This window comes from Podarcis bocagei, assembly GCF_964188305.1.
Source record: "Podarcis bocagei genome assembly, chromosome: 1".
Lineage (NCBI taxonomy): Eukaryota > Metazoa > Chordata > Lepidosauria > Squamata > Lacertidae > Podarcis > Podarcis bocagei.
The window spans coordinates 141,299,874-141,319,415 of NC_138125.1; the positions used below are offsets into that span (position 1 = coordinate 141,299,874).

Genomic DNA, 19,542 nt, shown 5'->3' on the forward strand with positions numbered 1-19,542 from the left:
GCTCCTGATGTACATCTTCCTCCAACAATGGGGATTTTTAAGAGAAAATATGTGAAGATTCATCTTTCTCCCAGGCTTTCATGACTGTAAGATTGATGGTCTCTGCATATGATTTCATTGGCTAATTGCTTATATAGCCCACCCTATTCGTTTTAAACTATTTTTAATATTGCATCTTTTAATTGCTACCAGCACACTGGGACCATTAGTTTTGGGAAGTTCAAGCCCTTCACCAATTCAGATTGAAGATGGCTGAATCATATGCCGTAATATAAGGTACCGGTAAGTGCACAGAAAGGAAGCAGTATGCAAGGAGGATGGCTTGGCAACTGCCCAGTGAACTTTGGATGCTGGAACCATCTGTGCTGTCCCTTTAACTCTGCTTTGGCTGGGATAATCAAACAGGCTTAAAGTCCTCCTAAATGCTGTGCTTTGCTTATGCATTTAGGTAGCCAGCTGCTATACTGGTTGTGATGATTCAAAAAATGGTTTTGAGGTATCTTTGTTTGTAAGTATATTACAAAGTATATAATCTTTTTAGCACATTCTAAATCACCCTGTGGTCTCTAGTTATTTTTTAATAAATGAAATAAACAATAAATAGTGCAACCAGAGAAACACAGAGCCTATAGAAGCAGGCATTCTTCCACTGCGCCAGTTGATAGCACAGTGTGTAAATGCATCACAAAAGTTACTGCTGAAGACCCGTGTGTGAAAAAGGAAGTGCTACCCCTGATGTCCAGTATTCCTGTATTGTTCTTAAGAAGTGGCTTCAGATTAAACAAGCGGGTATTTTTGTGCTTCTGTAGCAACAGCCTGCTAGTTCACCCAAACACTTCCCGGGGTTATTTGGAGACCTCTGCATATTTAACAAGGTTTGTGAACCTTCACAGTCCTGCATAATTTATCCTATAAATCAGGGTACATGCAAGAAATATCTGCTATGTCAACAATCCTGCAGTCAACAGGCTCTAAGAACTTGGAACCCTAGTTTTGCTCAAAGATTTGTTTGGACATACACAAGGTTATCTGTTACAGATAGGTAGCCGTGTTGGTCTGCCATAGTCAAAATAAAAAAATTCCTTCCAGTAGCACCTTAAAGACCAACTAAGTTAGTTCTTGGTATGAGCTTTCGTGTGCATGCACACTTCTTCAGATACACTGAAACAGAAGTTGCCAGACCCTTCTATATAGTGAGAAGGTGGGGGAGGGGTATTACTCAGAAGGGTGGTGGGAATGGGAGATTGGCAGATAGCTGAGATGAGCCTGGGGACGACTCGTTATTTTGACAAGGTTATCTGGTCAGCTATTTCTTAGCATGTTAGTTACAGACTCAGGTAAAGAGAGAGAGAGAATTAATCAATTAGATGATGTGAAGTTGTAATTACCTTCATACTCAGTGATCGGATACCAATTCTTGAAAAATATCGGCTATGCTGAGCATTCCTATGGAAAACACCAAATCCCCCTCTCACCAATTTCACCATTTTGCAAGTTGTCAAAATTTTTGTCATCTTGGGGAAAGTGGCAAAATAAAAATTATCTTCTTATGGTGGATAGCGACTACCCACCATGTATATGGAGGCAAAGTTTTATGGGCGGTTGGTCTATTGACTCAGCTGGCAGCTTTTGCTTTGTATTTTCATTCATTCTTCCATTAAAAGGTTTCAGCTTGACTCCACCCTCTCTGCTCCTCCTTAGAGGAGTGTCTGACACAATTCTTGGAGAGATAAAAGGGTGTCCTGAAGATGCGTCCTAGGCCAAGCAGAAGCAACACTCCTTCTGCTGGAAAGCACCAGGGAACTGCAAGGGACTATCTGTCCCGCTGCTTTGGATTAGGCTAGCTGAGTAAATTTGTGAAATCAGAAGACAAGGAAGTTCCACTTAATGTTAGTCATGCTGATTAGAGACAATTTACAACTGGCACTTACTACAGACTGTAGATTATGTTAGATAAAAAACACAAAAACATTTTGCTATATTGGCAAGTTCCAAAGAGCCTGTCTGGCTGCAGCATTACATAGCAAGGTCTACTTTTTCTTTTATTGTTTTACTAGAGTCCACATCCTTCAACAATGTGTGTTAAGTCAGCAAAGTAAGAGTGCATAGACAGAATCGTTAAGGCAGAGCTCATTTGTGTCTTGAGCATGCATTCTTTGGCTAAGAGAATTAAAATTGTATTGCTGGTGTATACCAAGAAGAACCTTTTCCAACATTTTTGCAAAGATCCCAGCTGCCCAATACATGATCTTGTGGAAGCTGACCAGTTGTCCACTGGTGGACCACTGTCTACTTTCTGCATACCTTTGTTCTGCTGTGATGAAGAAACAGAACCACATTGGTTCCCATTAAGTTCTGTGGGACAATGTATACAACCTGCAATCTGGTACAGAGCTGAATATACAAAAACTATGAAGATGCCCTATACCAAATTAGACCCTTAGTTCATCTAAGCCTCAGTACTGTCTACACTAACTGGCAGCGGCTCTGCAAGGTTTCTCCCAGCCCTACCTGGAAATGGCGAGGATTCAACCTGGAACCTTGGCATGCAAAGCTGGTGCTCTACCACTGAACTATGGCCCTTCCCCATTGCCTCATTCCACAAACTGAGATCAACAATACCAACAGTTTCCCTGAGTGCATTCCTGTACTTTCTCAAACCTAGGTAGATATTTCTCTAGGTAAATATGCTTTTATTGGGCACATCAAATAAATCTGTGCAAATATACCAATTTTATATTGCGTTGGATCCAGAGATAGACAAGCAGAACTCCACGCAGCGGGCCTTTTCTGCACCACCCTGAATATATTCCCTTGTGCTCCCCCCAAAAGCCTCTCTTTAGGGTTGAGGAATCCTCTGGTTTTCCCCTCCTGCAAGTCATTTGTAAATAAAAGTCATTAGAAATAAAGAGCACAGCAATGCAAAAGTGAAAACATCCTCATAAACAAAAGGTCATCACACAAACACACCCAATATAATCAAGAGTACAAGCATCCGCATCCCAAACACTTTGGCAGCTTCTGCATACAGTTAATATGGAGCCAGTCATAGATCTGATAATGTTCTTATTTGAATTTGCCAATAAATAGGTAGGAATTTCAAAGTTTGACCAAGGAGATCTCCTCTTAAGAAACTAATGGAAAAAGGATGCAGTTAGCTTCTTCAGAAATTGAGTATTTGAGAAAAAAAGCTGTATCTTCCACAACACACTCCGGTCCACTCAGAATTGGGAGGCAAAAGAGATACATATTCCTACACTGCCCATCAATTGCAGAGAGCAATGGCACTCATTGCATTTTGAGCAACATCAACACTTTCCTAACAGTGAAATTAAATAAGTCCACTTGACAGACCTCAAGCTTATGTTTTTTTCACATACAAGAAAGGGGGAAATATGTATTATAATAACAGCTAACATGTTATTGGAACTGGAACTGGAGTTAGACTTCAACTTCCATCCACTCCAACTAGCGTGGCCTTGGGGCAGGAATGATGGGAGTTGTGGCCTACAACTTCTGGAGGCAACATACGTATTGGTACACCAGAATTCCTACAAGTGGAGCAAGGAGAGTCATACTTAGGGGCAAGACCAGATCGCTAACCCAGTGAGTAGCATAGTAACCACAACGGGTGCACCATGGCCCTCCTTCCTGTTCTGCAACTCCAGAATTGTGGAGAAGGGGGAAATATATTTTCAAAGCTCTCTCCCCCCACCCCCACCCCCTTTTTTAAATTTAAGAACATCTGCACTTGCTTCCCAGCCTCCCCCTTTGTGCTTCAGTCTAGAAACATCTGCTTCAGAACTCCCTCCACCTTCTCCCCACTGACAAATAAAAAAATAAAGAATAAAATGGAAGGGGTACCAAAAACAGGCCAATTGAGAACTGGGCATGGAACACTGGCTGGGGTGGGGGACCAAGGAACAGCGACATAGTTGCCAGCACCCGGCACAGGCAAGCCACTGACACCGCGAGTGACACACACATCCCGAATCAAGATTTGTAGGCACTAAAAAAACTTTAGATTGTTCCAGGGCACAGTATGAATTCCATTAAAAACAACATGGGGTGACCTCCAGAAACAGCCCCAAAAGAAATAAATGACACAGAATGTTGAACAAGTAAGGCGGCAGAACAGAACTGGGGGTGGGGTGGAGGCATAGCTGTCAACGTTTCCCTTTTTTTAAGGGAAATTCCCTTATTCCAAATAGGATTCCTTGCAAGAAAAGGGAAAAGATGACAGCTATGGGTGGAGGTATGGAATCAAAATCATGTAACCTCTCAGCGACATTTGTGCCAGCAAATCAGGATGAAAGCTCAATAAACCGGTTGTATGGAAGTGACTAAAGAGGGGACAAAATCCAACCACGCAATTCACGCAAACAGTTTAGAAGTTTAAGTGGAGAGCATATATGCATATAACAGTAGTAGAATGAAACACTGATATTGCAAGCAGTATACAATATGCATGATACAAGGAATATTAGTGTAATTTTCATACAGGAGATGTGGGAATAGTAGATATGTTCCTCTAAAACATTAATTAAAAGGTCACTCACGAAATACCATATTCTTATGTAACATAAATTTAAATCAGAAGGCATATTTTCTGGTCTGGTAACAAGAAAAATGACTCTCATAAATATTCTGGCACTAAAATGACATGCTAGTTAGAGCTACTGTGGATCAGTAATAACGTTCATGAATTGGTCTTCTGGTTTCTTGTTTTGACCCCCCCAAGTCTTCTCTGAATTTTTTTTTTTTTTAATTGGGCCACTATTCTCTTTTAAACATATGATGGTGATAATGCATTTTACGTTCATGTGACAATTAGTAATCTGCTCCAATTTTAGTCTACACTTATAAATAATGGTGTACATTGAAAGAAAATCTCATGCAAGAGAATCGCTTGAAGTAGGAGAAAAATCTCTTTGTTGCTCTTGGGTCCTGCAGACTGTGGGAAACTCCATTTAGCACCATTTTCTGCCATTTTTGGCAATGAAGAAGAAGAAGAAGAAGAGTTTGGATTTGATATCCCGCTTTATCACTACTCTAAGGAGTCTCAAAGCGGCTAACATTCTCCTTTCGCTTCCTCCCCCACAACAAACCCTCTGTGAGGTGAGTGGGGCTGAGAGACTTCAAAGAAGTGCGACTGGCCCAAGGTCACCCAGCAGCTGCATGTGGAGGAGCGGAGACGCGAACCCGGTTCCCCAGATTACGAGTCCACTGCTCTTAACCACTACACCACACTGGCTCTCCAGTGTAGCCTTGCCGCCTTTTAAAAGAAACTATATAGGAAATAAAATTGTATTATTATTAACAATACATAACAAATAAATAAATGTACCTTTGATAATGTGCAGACTTTACAACTGCAGGTGTATTTCCACTCTGAAAGAAGGTGTAGGACTCCCAGTGAGGATGGGAAAAGCTCCAATTAGCCCTCCTGTTTCTATTTTTTAAAAGTTAAGCACTCTTTGAGTGGGGATAAAGCATTCTGCACATGCTCAGGGGTACATTTGTTGAGTATATGATGTTACCTCATATACAGTTTATTTAAAGAAGGGTTAGGGCCAAAGATGAAGGAGTGTTGCTAAACAGAGAGAGCCAAGGAAGGAGGGTGTGTCTATCAGAACACCTTCCCTCACAATGTTATGAGAGCAAAAGCCCAAACTTGTTCTGAAAGCTTACAGCTGATTATAGTATTCCTATGCCACCACCAAAGACTTCAGCTCTACTATCCTCTGCTAACAAATATTAAATAAATATAGTATGGGAGCTGGGTGTACTCAGAGCTCCTATTCTTCCCCTCTCTGTACCTACATTCTTCTTTTTCGTTCACTTCACCCACTTTAAGAAGAAAAACTTTTTTGTAGGAATTAGCCTGATGATCCCACCGTTTTGCACATGGGGTTGATTTTGCTGTGTGAACATGCAATTTACACATGCTAAGAAACTTCAGCAACTTTCAGCTTCTTAGCATGTGTAAACACAGAGGAAAGCTCTACATTTAAGATTTAGCTTATTGCTACTTGTAGATGAATTTGAAATCACCGACCACCTAGCTGGAACCATCACAGTTGTGTTTGTGGCTGTGTTTCTTCCCCAGGTTAGCAAAATCTGTTTTCAAATATGACAGGGTGTTTGTTTGCAGGGGTTTTGGTATTAGGAGCCTAAGCCAATTGCTCCTCCATGCACATGAGACCTGTGGTCTTTCCAAACGCAAGCGAGATAAGACTCTTTTCTTATCTTCATCATAAGAGAAGGAACCAAGGTCTCAGAAATAGGTCAAACTCCATTGCCGATAGGATTAGCAGAGTCAGATGACACAGACGATACATGAAATACCTTCCTAATATTCAAAGAACACTTAAGTAGGTAAGGATTTCAAAATGGCTTAACAACCCCCAAACTTCATCTTCCTTCAAGAACAGCCATAGCGGAGAACTGGAGTAAGCGAGCGTCTAGTGTGGTCAAACTGGCACATTGAGTCTGTGGGTTGAGTGAATGAACATTCAATGAAATACTTGAGTGATTGTTTCTGTGTGGTGATCTTTGAAAGTCTATAGCAAACCACACATAGGAAGGCACCTCACAAGGCTGCCAAAACTTTGTTAGCTCAACCATTTATTATTCTCAGCCATATGGCTTGGTATATAACTGAGCTTCAAAATCTATGTAGTTCAACGGCCTGAAATAAAACCATGCCCAATTGCCCCTGGCAAATATATTCTCCAACATAGGCTACCAACTACAATGGCATCCAAAATTATTTATTTCATTTATATACTACTTGATGGTAATAAAACCTCAAAGCAGTTACCATATTAATTGCATGTGACAGGTAAGACAGTCAACAATTGCTGTCTCCATTCAGATGGGCAGGGTACAATTAATATTTTTTTATTTAAAAACATAAGAGGAATTTTAAACACGAGCAGCAATGATGCATGTTTCCTGCAATCTGGGAAGCTATTGGTAAAATATACTTAAGCAAACAGATCGTAATCTATTTTTCACAGAAAGCCAGCAGAATCAGCAGCTATCTCATCCTGGTAAAATTTCTTACTAGCCATAGATATGGTGACAAGTGATAAGGCTCCTCCTCTGCCCCAACACCAACACTCTCACATCAGATCCTTTGCCATTCATTGTAGCAGAACGTTAACCTTTAATTCCCTTGCTCCAACTATATATCTTTCCCAGCAGCCCATGGAAGCCTTTCTTCCAAGTGGAAACTCATTTATACATAAATAGACAATCACAATAATGACAATTAGTGATTATAGCACTGATTAATTTAAAACAAAGTGCATTCTGCTTTAATAGTTTGCATGACCTTTTTCTCCTGATACTGGCTTATCTTGGAAGCAAGGACTTTGCTCAAATAAGAAACCAGGAGATTGGGAGGCATTCCGTATGCAGCATTTAAAAGGAGAGAGATGTCTGCCCTGAAGCTACGCATTCCTTTTACGCTTTAAGAATAATGTGTCCTTCCACATCCTGTTCAAGGTCTATTTTATTTCCTTTCCTTAAGTCTGGAAGGCTGTAATGAGGGATCTTCTTGGCTTGTTTGCTGTAGCATGCGGAAACAATATAATCCTGTCCTTGACTAGACTTTAAATAAATGAGTATTTACCTATATTGGAGGCCCAGCCATGAATAGTTTATTCATATCAGCCAGTATTTCTACTAAGAAGCCTAGCTGGGAGAACAAGTTCAAGAAACCTACTTCTGTCCTTCGTACATGGCAAGCAATTTTCCTGCAATGGCTTTCTATTCCTTGGATAAGGACAGACCAAAGGAGAAAAGCAGGCTTTCTGGGTGTCCCTAAACCATGGGTAGGCAAACTAAGGTCCGGGGGCCGGATCTGGCCCAATCGCCTTCTCAATACGGCCCGCGGACAGTCCAGGAATCAGCGTGTTTTTACATGAGTAGAATGTGTGCTTTTCTTTGAAATGCACCTCTGGGTTGTTTGTGGGGCATAGGAATTCGTTCATATATTTTTTTTCAAAATATAGTCCGGCCCCCCACAAGGTCTGAGGGACAGTGGACCAGCCCCCTGCCGAAAAAGTTTGCTGACCCCTGCAAACCACACCGGTGAAAACGTTTAGGAAACCTCTGAAATAAAGAATATAAAAAGATGTGTTAAAGGATCAGTAAAAGGATATCTGTATACCTTTTAAGCAAGATCACACACAGAATACTGTTATTGGTTGAGGTGGGGGCTAAACCCTGGAAATTAATAAATGATAGGATTTTGATTACTTGGAGTACTGAAGGGAAGATTGGAGGCCAGTGGGAAAGTACAGACTAAGCTTTCTGTCCAAGCCAGGGCCTCACCTGGGATAGAGGCATTCACATTATAAAAGGAGTTTGTGGCCCATCAGAGAGTCTGGACCTGGCAGACAGAGGTTGCCATGGTGATGGGATGTGGATTCGAACATCCACACAGGAAAAGAGAGTCTTTAGAGCAAGGTGTACTGGGAAGAAGGCGAAAAAGAAGGAGGAGGAGAAAAAGGAGGGAGACTGGGATCCATCTCGGGCAGGCTGGCTGAAAGCTGGCTGCCGTTTTAAATTCTAAAATAGAGAAAACAAACATCTGTGACTGTATAAAATAGAACATTCACAAGCAGAAAAAGGTGATGGGAAACTGGAAATAAACACACACACAATGCCTTGATAAACAGCATCAAAAATACTCTGAGCACGTACAGTTCCACATTTTAAAAACTGACTTTACCCATCATTACTTTTCCTCACTTACTGCCTTGTGGACACTCGGCCTACTTCACATGGCTGATGTGAAGAAGTAGGAGTCCTTAACATGACTGAAAAGGCAGACATAGCGCTTGTATTGTAAGCGTCAATTTTTTCCCCCTCCAATCAGAGTAACATCTATGTTCTATAAACGGATATGTTTTCCGCCACTCCAATTAGCACAGCTTCAAGGCTAAGCCCTGGTTGCCTCAATGGACCAGCCTGCAGTGCTCAATGGGAAATTTCCTGAATGGTGACATAGTAAAAATGGCAGTTCCAACTCAGACACCAATAACTTTCTCACCATAGAGTTGGTTGCCCACCACTGTGCCATTTACTAATGCTTCTCTCCTCACAAAATGGTGGGCTGCAGAGGGTTGCTCTCCAAGTGTTAAGGCTTAGAACAGCCCACCACAGGGTAATTTCCCACATGTCTGAGAGAAGGAGCATTTTCTGGGTTGAATATCTCCCCTCCCCACCGTCAATGCATCAAGACTGTTCAATTATCACCTCACCCAAAGCTTCATTCCTTGTGCCCCAGAAGAGGCAAAAATTACAACATTTTGTTTGCTTTCTTTGGTTGCCCCAGAAAAAGCTGATAACAAGCTGCAGCTGAGGTTCAGTGTGCATACATCCAGCTTGTTGGTTTAACTTACACATAAATACACAGTAGGCAAAGATGTGCCTCGGGGCATGGACAATTGTTTAAATTGGACAGCAAATTCCTGCTGCATACATTCCATTACACTGCTGTTTACCAAGAAAGGAGGTGAATTTTACATCGGCCAGTAAAACATTCTCAGGGGGGAAATGTAACAAATCTACTAACTCAGCCAAATGGCTGCTCCGATTTTTAGCCTGAGAAATTTATCTTTGTCCTCTCTCTGAGGAGCTTTAACACAGTACGTGAAGCAACCTTGTGTGTGAGGATGTATTCATGTGACTATCATACCCTTCTTCAAAACATTTAAAGGCATGGAGCTACAGCGCCCTCCCTTGTCAGGACTTCAAAAATCTGCATATGTGGTCTGACTTAATGGTCTGACTTGGATCCTGGCAGGAAGAAGTGCATATATGTATATTTGAGACACCCTTGCCTTTGCAGGAAAATAGCATTGAGTTTAAATGGCTTCTCAAGGAGTTTAAAACCTACCCATCTTTGAGAAATACCCCTCACAGCAGAGGGTAGCAAGCAAGGACTTGCCCTGGTACCATGGGTGTGTGTGTGTGTGTGTGTGTGTGCACGTATTAATTTCAGGGCTGGCCCAATGCATTTTGGCACCTGAGGAGAACCATAGAATGGCACCACCACCCTTGGCCAGGAAAGAAGGGGCGAGAGAATATCTATATCAGGAATAAGGGAGGAATGAAGATCTCCACTGGGAGTTGAAATTAGAAAATACAGAACTGTTGGATTTGGAGGGATTTGATAACAGATTCGGTTGGCATGCTTATTTATGGTATGATAAGAAAAAAGTTCATAAAGGTCTTGAAAACCACATCTTTCGAAGATCTCTTTTAGAAGTTTGGGATAGGTATAAAAACCTATTGGAACCAAAAATACTGCATTGGTTGTCTCCGCTGGAGGTGATGAGTGTGAAGAAAATCAGTATGAGGGGGAGGTGGATAACATATGGGAATTTGATTATTAAAGAAAGAGGAAAATGGAAAATGAAACCATATGATGAAGTTAAAGAACATGTTAATGACTGGCTGCATTATTATCAGGTTAATGAAATGTTTAAAAAAGAGGCAAAAGAGAAAGGTTTTTTGGAAAAAGAATCAAAGTTTCAGAAGGAGATATTGAATAATGAATTTAAAATTTTGTCTAAAATGTATAAACTGCTGCTAGAATGGCATACTAAAGATCATAGAATCATAGAATCATAGAATAGAATCATAGAATCATAGAGTTGGAAGAGACCACAAGGGCCATCAAGTCCAACCCCCTGCCAAGCAGGAAACACCATCAGAGCACTCCTGACATATGGTTGTCAAGCCTCTGCTTAAAGACCTCCAAAGACGGAGACTCCACCACACTCCTTGGCAGCAAATTCCAGTGTCAAACAGCTCTTACTGTCAGGAAGTCCTTCCTAATGTTTAGGTGGAATCTTCTTTCTTGTAGTTTGGATCCATTGCTCCATGTCCGCTTCTCTGGATTTGTGGATTTACTAGAGGTTCTGTGAGAAAACAACATCAGAAATATTGTAAAAAAGGGAATAGGGGGGAGAAGGTTTGTTTTAATAAAAGGCAATACTAAATTAAGAAACGCGGAAGAAAGAAGTAAAATGGAGGATTCGCAGATGAGCTGAAGGAAGTCCAAAAAGAATGTATTTGTGAAAATATTAGTGATGTATTTATAAATTTTGTATTGTAAAATGAATAAAAAATATCTATTAAAAAAGAAGATCTCCACTGGGAGCAAGAGTGGAAAGAGACCAGCAGTGCCTCCTATTCACCAAGAGGCTGCTGCAGAGGCAGCATGGTGGGGGCCACTGAGGTGGTGGCAGATCCGGCCTCCAAGGCGCATGCGGCAGTTGTTGCCGACACCACGGCAGCGGAGGCAGCAGCAGGTGAAACGTTCCTTGAAGGCCGGATCTGCCACCCCTGTGGATTCTGCTGCCTGGGGCATCACCTCATGGGTGGGCCAGCCCTGGGGAATGGTACTGACTGAAAGGAAATGCACATTTTGCTGAGCTACTGGGCAGCATAAGGCTGAGGAGCCGATCCTGAGGCACCTTAGGCCTGAACAACATTCACCAAACACCACCTAGCGGAGACAATCATACTATACCACGGCTGCAGCATTTCCTGCTGGTCAAGTACAAAAATTATTAGAGGAAACACGGGAAACTGCTGTATTTTAAGCACAGAAATCATTGAGCTTATGTATTGCATTTAGGGAAGCCTGAGGGGAAAAGGAAACCCCAAATCAATAAATAGCAGTCAACTAACAGTGATACTATGGGACGCGGGTGGCGCTGTGGGTAAATCCTCAGCGCCTAGGACTTGCCGATCGCATGGTCGGCGGTTCAAATCCCCGCAGCGGGGTGAGCTCCCATTGTTCGGTCCCAGCTCCTGCCCACCTAGCAGTTCGAAAGCACCCTTAGGTGCAAGTAGATAAATAGGAACCACTTTATAGCTGGAAGGTAAATGGCGTTCCGTGCACTGCACTGGCGCTGGCTCGCCAGAGCAGCTTTGTCACGCTGGCCACGTGACCTGGAAGTGTCTTTGGACAGCGCTGGCTCCCGGCCTCTTAAGTGAGATGAGCGCACAACTCTAGAGTCTGTCAAGACTGGCCCGTACGGGCAGGGGTACCTTTACCTTTACCAGTGATACTGGGACACGGGTGGCGCTGTGGGTAAAACCTCAGTGCCTAGGGCTTGCCGATCGTATGGTCGGTGGTTCGAATCCCCGCGGTGGGGTGCGCTCCCGTCTTTTGGTCCCAGCTCCTGCCCACCTAGCAGTTCGAAAGCACCCTTAGGTGCAAGTAGATAAATAGGTACCGCTTTATAGCGGGAAGGTAAACAGCGTTTCTGTGTGCTGCACTGGTGCAGACTCCCCAGAGCAGCTTCGTCACACTGGCCACGTGACCCAGAAGTGTCTTCGGACAGCGCTGGCCCCCGGCCTCTTAAGCGAAGAGGGGCGCGCAACCCCAGAGTCGGTCACGACTGGCCCGTACGGGCAGGGGTACCTTTACCTTTAACAGTGATACTGATGTAGAATATAATGCATCTATTTTCATCTGAGGAATGTAGGAGGGTAGGTCATGCACTGGACTTAGCTCTAGATTTTGAAACTTCCTTGTGAGTTTACTTGTTTGTAGCAAAGGTAAGTAGGAAGGCATTGTCCTTTCTCACCTGCACCATATATTTTATCCAGCGGCTATTGGGAAGTTGTTGCATCCTTGACAACTCTCTGTTTGCTAATAGCATTAGTTACAAACATTGGCATCATTTTAAAATGTGATTGTTGTCTTTTTAAGATAAAACAGTTTGAAAGCTGTGTTGGTCTTTTTACTGACAGAATCTATAGAGATATCTTTGTATAGGAAATAATAGATGTTCTCGATTGCTTAGGAAATTACACATCATTGTAAAGTAGCTGGACACCAAAAATAATACTTATGACTCATTTTTAGTTTGTCAATAACTCTTCTGGAGCTACTTTTCAGACTGTAAAATAGTAATCCACTTTTGTTTATTAGTATTTTGCTATCATATCCGCACAATATTTGACTTTATCTGTTCTGAACTTTCTATTTTAAATGGTTCACTGGGGTTCTTCTGCTTTTATTTTTGTTGTGTTGTGTTTTTTCACTTTGGTCTATTGTTTGCAGTGTTTAGATATTATATACTGTATTTTTCGCCCCATAAGACGCACTTTTTCCCCTCCAAAAATGAAGGGGAAATCGGGGTGCGTCTTATGGGGCGAATGCCTGCAAGCCTCGCGCACCCGGCAGGAGGTCCCACCGGGTGCGCGAGGCTTGGGGCGGCAGCCTGTCGCCCGAAGCACGGGGAGCCCTCGGGAGGGCTCCCCCTGCTTCGGGTGAGTGTCTGCAAGCCTCGCGCACCCGGCAGGAGGTCCCACCGGGTGCGCGAGGCTTGGGGCGGCAGCCTGTCGCCCGAAGCACGGGGAGCCCTCGGGAGGGCTCCCCCTGCTTCGGGCGAGTGTCTGCAAGCCTCGCGCACCCGGCAGGAGGTCCCGCCGGGTGCGCGAGGCTTGGGGCGGCAGCGGACTGCTTGCGCGCACCTAGAAGCTTGGGGCGCGCTGAGCTCAGCACGCCCCAAGCTCCTGGTGTAGCGCAGCGCACCTGGGGGGGAAATAATTTTTTTTCCCTCTATTTCCCCCCCCCCCCAAAATCTAGGTGCGTCTTATGGGCCGGTGCGTCTTATGGGGCGAAAAATACGGTAGATATAATAAACTTTCCCCAAATTTAAAAAAACCAATGAATTTAATAGCAAAATAAAAAATATGTATCTTCATCAGCTTTCAGGCTTCCCATAGGCAACTGGTCGGCCACATAATACTTGACTAATCAGGCTCTTCTTATTTTCATATCTTCTCTTGTGCCAATTGGAAAAATATAAATATTGGAAAAATACAGCAACTGAGGTTTTAAAGGAGAATTATGATTTGTAGGCTCCATTGGGTAGGTGTAACAGAACAGAAACTATCTGCATGAAAAGGCTGACAAGCAAAGAGCAAATTGGCCAGCATTCCATGGCAGTTGGGTCATGCTGGCTAGGTGTGGTCAATGGCTCCTTTGCCAAGATCTTTTTCAACTGGCTGCTGCTGCATCAACACCAAGAAATAGGTAAGTGACACCATACTGTGAATTAAAGTGGCTGTCCCTCAATGGAGTTTAACCACCCTTGTACCCACAGCATAAGGATGGATTTTTCTCTTGCTCTTTCAGCATCTATTTTAAGGTGTGGAGCACTAATCCCTACTGGTTAAGGGTGGGAACCAAGATGGGTTCATTTTGATTGTGGATGAATTAGTCCAGGAAAAAATTATAAGATCACCATATATATTGTGCTGTGCACATATGGTGAGTGGGTTGGAGAGAAAGAAGAAGATTTGAAGTAGCATTTTCACCAGTTTGGTATACTTGAGAGGCAAATAAGAAAGACTTGGAAAAAAGGGGAGGGGTGTGGATTTACATTGGGGTATGTGAGGATAAATCCCTTGTACCATGTGAAGACAGCTGATCCGTTTAAGATCTGGTAAAGATGAAGAAAGGGTTATATTCAACTATGTCATACTTGGCATTGATTTCTACTTAAATCAATGGATTTTAGTTAGTCATGTCATGATGTGATATCAGTTCACCTGGTTGTAAATGAGATCTTCATTTGATTCAAGGACAATCCATGGCAACTAAATGCAACACGTGCCACATCACTTGCATGCACATATTTTACAATGGATAGGGGAAAAAATTCTGCCTTAGCCACAGTGGGCCCAAACAGTTGGAGAAAGTATTGGATTTTGGAACTGCACAGGTGCAGTCAGTACTGTGACTCACAAAAGATAAATATATTACAGCTCCCTCCCTCCCTTTGTGTGTGAGAGTGTGGGGGGGGGTGCTTCCACATTACACATTTAGTGTGGAATTGTTGCACTTTGTTCACTCGCCATTTACTGGGCAGCTATATGGTGCCATCATCAAATTGTTGACCACCTGTGATTTCCTTGTGTTCTTGTCATCTGTTGTGAAAGAACAGCATTGTGGCACAAAACCGGCAGATATAAAATGCCCTAGCTCTACTCTTTGGTCTTTTAAACCAGGTGTGTTTTTGAAGCGTGCTGTGATGTATTGTCAAGTGTCAAATGTTCTTTTTAGGGGAGCCCTCAAAGCCCCCAGAGCACTTTCTTACTTCCAAGTCTGCCTAGAAGATTCCTAATCTCCGAAAGATTTAGGGATCCCTCTCACCACAGGCTTTAGCTCTGTTAATAATCTGATTCTATTTTGCTGGTGTGCCATTGGGCTTTTTCACCCAGAACTACCCAAACCTCCTTCTTTCCACTCTTTAGTCCTTTTAGCTCTCTTATAGGTGTTTCCTGAATTATGCACCTCCCTGGGTTCTATCCCAAATGCCTGTTTGTTTTCTTCTCCCACCTCCTTCCACTGTTTTTGTCCCATCTCCACCCCCTGCCACTATCATCACTTTGCCACACCTGCACTTTGACCTTTCCAGTGAGTGTCATTTTATTTCTGTATTCTTGTTTTCTAGCAATTAATGCTAGATGGGATTTTTAAACAAACACGTTTGTGAAATACTGTGTAGAAGTGATAATTATTTTTTTATAGTGTGTAGAAGTAATAATTATTTTTTAAAATATATTGTTTTCAAGAAACAAAACCCTGACCTTCTGGTCACTACCATTTTTGCAGCATTGCTTGTTTGCCCCTAAAAGTCTTTCTAACATTTTAAAGTGTTTGGCACTTTAAAGGCAAATATTTACTCATTGTTGTTAAATAATGACATCATTGGTTCTTCTTTTCTTAAAATGACTGATTTTTAAAAATGGGATGGGAAATTTTATCTTTCCCATCCATATAGCCATGTTATACCCACAAGTGCAACAGGACAAGGCATTGTGAAAAAGTACTATACTTGAAGAGTGTGGAAAGTCACTTGTAATTCTGGTTGCAGTTTACAGAACAACAATGTCTGGGTACTGCTAGGAGCCAGCTGTCTCTTGATACCTGGATATCACACTCAGCTGAGTTGAAATATTAGATAAAAAAGGGAATGAGTGAAAAAAGAGACATGTAGGGCATAAATGGCTTGAGGCGGCACAATTTTCCCCATATCTAATGCTTCAAAACCAAGACAATTCAGAAGAGCTTCAGTGCTGAATACACCACTTGAAACAGAGGGTTGCCTTCCAAGTTTCTCATACTTGCAGCTGAGTCATTGAAATTAGGAACATTGGCACCTGCCTTATACCAAGCCAGAGCAATGGTCCATCTAGCCCACTGTTATCCACTGCTAGCACATTTGCAAAGCTAAGCAGGGTTTGGTATGGTTTCAGATTGGATGGGGGGACCGTGTGTTGAGATTCCTGCATTAGAGGGGGTTGGACTAGATGACCCTCAGGGTCCCTTCCAACTCTACCATTCTTTGATTCTATGATTCTACTCAAACTGGTAGTGGCTGTCTAGGGTTTCAGGCAGGAGTCTTTTCCCAGCCCCACCTGGAAACACTAGGGATCCAACTCGATACCTTCCAACATGCAAAGCAGGTGCTACAGTCTTTCCCCTAATTTAGCTACAGTAATACCTCTGGTTACGAACCGTCCTCCTTACGCACGTTTCGGGTTATGAGCTCCGCTAACCCAGAAGTAGATGCTCCTGGTTGCAAACTTTGCCTCGAGATGCGAGCAGAAGTCGCGTGCCAGAGGTGCACGCGCAGTGGGAGGCCCCATTAGCGAAAGCGAGCCTCAGGTTAAGAACGGTTTCGAGTTGAGAACGGACCTCTGGAATGAATTAAGTTCGTAACCAGAGGTACCACTGTATTGGACTAACTTAGGTCCATTTATTTCAATGGGTTTACTCTGAGTAGAACTTAGTCGGATACAATCCAGAATCAGTTGATTTATTCTGCTTTCGTCAGATCACATCTGGAATACTGTGTCCAGTTCTTGGTGCCATAAATGTGGACTCTCCTTTAGTGGAGGTTGGATGGCCATCTGTCATGTATGATCTAGTTCAGATTCCCGCATTGCAGGGGGTTGGACTAGATGACCTTTGGAGTTCCTTCCAACTCTACAGTTCTATAGTTCTATGATTCTACCACCTCACACATGACTGAGAACCCTCTGACAGACATCATTCTGAGAGCCCCTTAACAGCTAGCACAGCAGTCTTATCTTGCCACCGAGGTCCTGGCAGCTGTCCCAATTTCAGGCAGCTACATTGGATCTTCTCCAGGAAGTACGTACGCAATCTCTTTGAAAATACCAATAATGCACATCCAGCTTTAATCCAAGTACATGACATGGAAGGTTATTTGTATAAATCAGCAGCAGAGCTGAAGTATAGTGATCTGAGCTCAACAACTGCAGAAGAGCAAATGCCCAGGACATTTTTAACCTCAGCCAGAGCAGTTGAGGTTCTAAACCAGGGTGATCCAAATAGCAGCACTCAAAATAAAGTGATGCTAGTTAATAATATAGAATCATAGAACTGAAGAGCAAGAAGAGACCCTGGGGGTCATCTAGTCCATCCCCCTGCAATGCAGGAATCTCAACTAAAGCATCAGTGGCAGATGGCCAGCCAACCTCTAACCTCCAGTGAAGGAGAGTCCACAGTTATGTGCTCCTAAACTGGTTCAGTCATCTTTTATTTCTGCCAGAATAATTGAGCTTTTGTGAAATTTGCTCCAGAGAAGTGGTGAAGGGAGAAACTATGTAATATAGTAAGAAACTGTGAATATATGCACGAGGTAAGTGTATATGTGGTGGTTTATCTGAGCAGAGATCTTGAAAATGTGGCACATAGCTGCACAGGGCACAGAAACAATGATCCTCATCACCAAAGCAATTTTCGGACATTCTCTTCAATTCTATAGCTCATGGAACACCAATAGCCAACACAGCAGACTGCACAAGGCTCCAATGTACACAGTGTCACACCAATCTACACATGAAACCATTCCCTCCTTCCCATTTCTCTGAGAGAAAACACTGCTGAACACATACAGGCAATGGGAATTATCCATTGCAAGTTGAATATTCCCTGAAGGAGAAAAGAACAGGGCAGCCTTTATTTACCTGAGTTCCTTGTGTGTACTGAAGGAGTGATTCTTAGAAAACAACAATCCTACAGCCTGTTTTCTTCAGTTTTATATACAGCTTCAGACCAGGCCAAAGGAAGAGCTCTCCTTCCACTTAGCATGCTATTCCTCAGATCTGATAGATCTCTGATGTGTGCTGAGGAAACAATATAAGATAAATACTACTTCAACCTTCGGGCCTGAGATGGAAAAAATTCCAGCTGAATTATTTTCTGAGCAATCCCCAGGTAGCCCACAGGGCCTGCCAGTGAACCAGGGGTGGGCCAGTTTTAGGGGTTTGGGGTTTTTACCTCCTGGTCACTTGTCAGAAAACTGTGTGTAAAAGCCATAATTTTGGATTGGTTGCCAGGTTTTATTTTAGCTTTCTGTAAAACTGTCATGGTTTGAGAAAAAAATCACCAGCAGGAATTTTACTTGCTGCATAAATCCATTCAAATACAGTAAACAGCCCATATCACTGAGCTCAGCCCAGGATGACATTTCACAAGCTATGAGAGTAAGAGACTGCAGGTACTCTGCAGCGCTCTCTTTCTCTCTTTCCATACAGACACGCACAAATTATACTGAGCCAAGTGTGGCAGGATGGGTGGCGCTGGACTGGTAGGGGCCGTTATGAAGTTTCTTCATTCACCTGCTTCCATGCACAGGTTCTTCATTCCATACTGGAAGCATAAGCCGAGCTCCAGCCACAGCCAGTCAACAGAAAGGGTTTGCTACAAGGTCTGCTCCTGAGGCCGTCCACCAGGCTCTTTCCCCAGCCGGACCCAGGCTTATAGGTAGAATGGTAACAGAAACAAGATAGACTGCACTCTTCCGGGGGAGACCTTTCCTGGGCCAGCAGGCAGCTCAAATAAAATGTCACTGCTTCTGATCTTATAGTGGGGCTTGGGTATGGTGCAACCAGCCCCAGCCCCAAGCCCAACAGACAGAAGCTCACACCAGCAGAAATATCCCCCACCAACAAAAGTCCATTTGCCTGCCAAAAGGCAGCCTGGCAGGCAGATTAGGACCTGACAGGCATAACCTTTAAAAGGGATGGGGCATGTCATAGGCTGCTGGATCACATCCTCCAAAGCCTGCTTGGAACCTGCCGTGCCACACAAGAACACGACACACACAATGGGTTGATATCCATCTGGGAAAATCAAGCCAGCTGCTAGGGGTCAAGGCCCCTTTGGCCCCCTCAGTAAAATATTTGAGGGGGCTGCCCCCCCCCAGTTGATGGACACAGACATTCAAATGGTGTATGTGCACCACATCTTGTGATCCATTCCCATATGTACAATGGGCCTCCCCCCCCCCATATTTTATTCAAGTTGGCACCCCGACCACCACGTGTGTTCTAGCACCAGGTTATATGGGCTGGAGTGGGTTTGTTATCCCACTGAAACTGCATAGTCCTCTACACATGTAAACTCAGAAATAAGGCTGTGACTCCCTGGTAAGCAGGGCCATGTTATTTCGCACCTCCCAA

General features: G+C 43.2%; 1 protein-coding gene across 4 annotated transcripts in view; it reads left to right on the forward strand.

The window, feature by feature from the left end:
- Positions 1–13,950: 13,950 nt before the first annotated feature.
- The window catches only part of LANCL1 (LanC like glutathione S-transferase 1), a 29,438-nt gene continuing 23,846 nt past the window's right edge, over positions 13,951–19,542 (forward strand). The window contains exon 1 of one of the 4 annotated variants that reach the window (XM_081190229.1): positions 13,951–14,077. In XM_081190229.1, the coding sequence (XP_081046355.1) occupies positions 13,984–14,077 (94 nt within the window). In that variant the 5' untranslated portion in view covers positions 13,951–13,983. Of the gene's footprint in view, positions 14,078–17,079; positions 17,207–19,542 lie in introns of those variants that run through there. The other 3 variants (XM_081190227.1, XM_081190231.1, XM_081190228.1) reach the window with 3 other exon arrangements.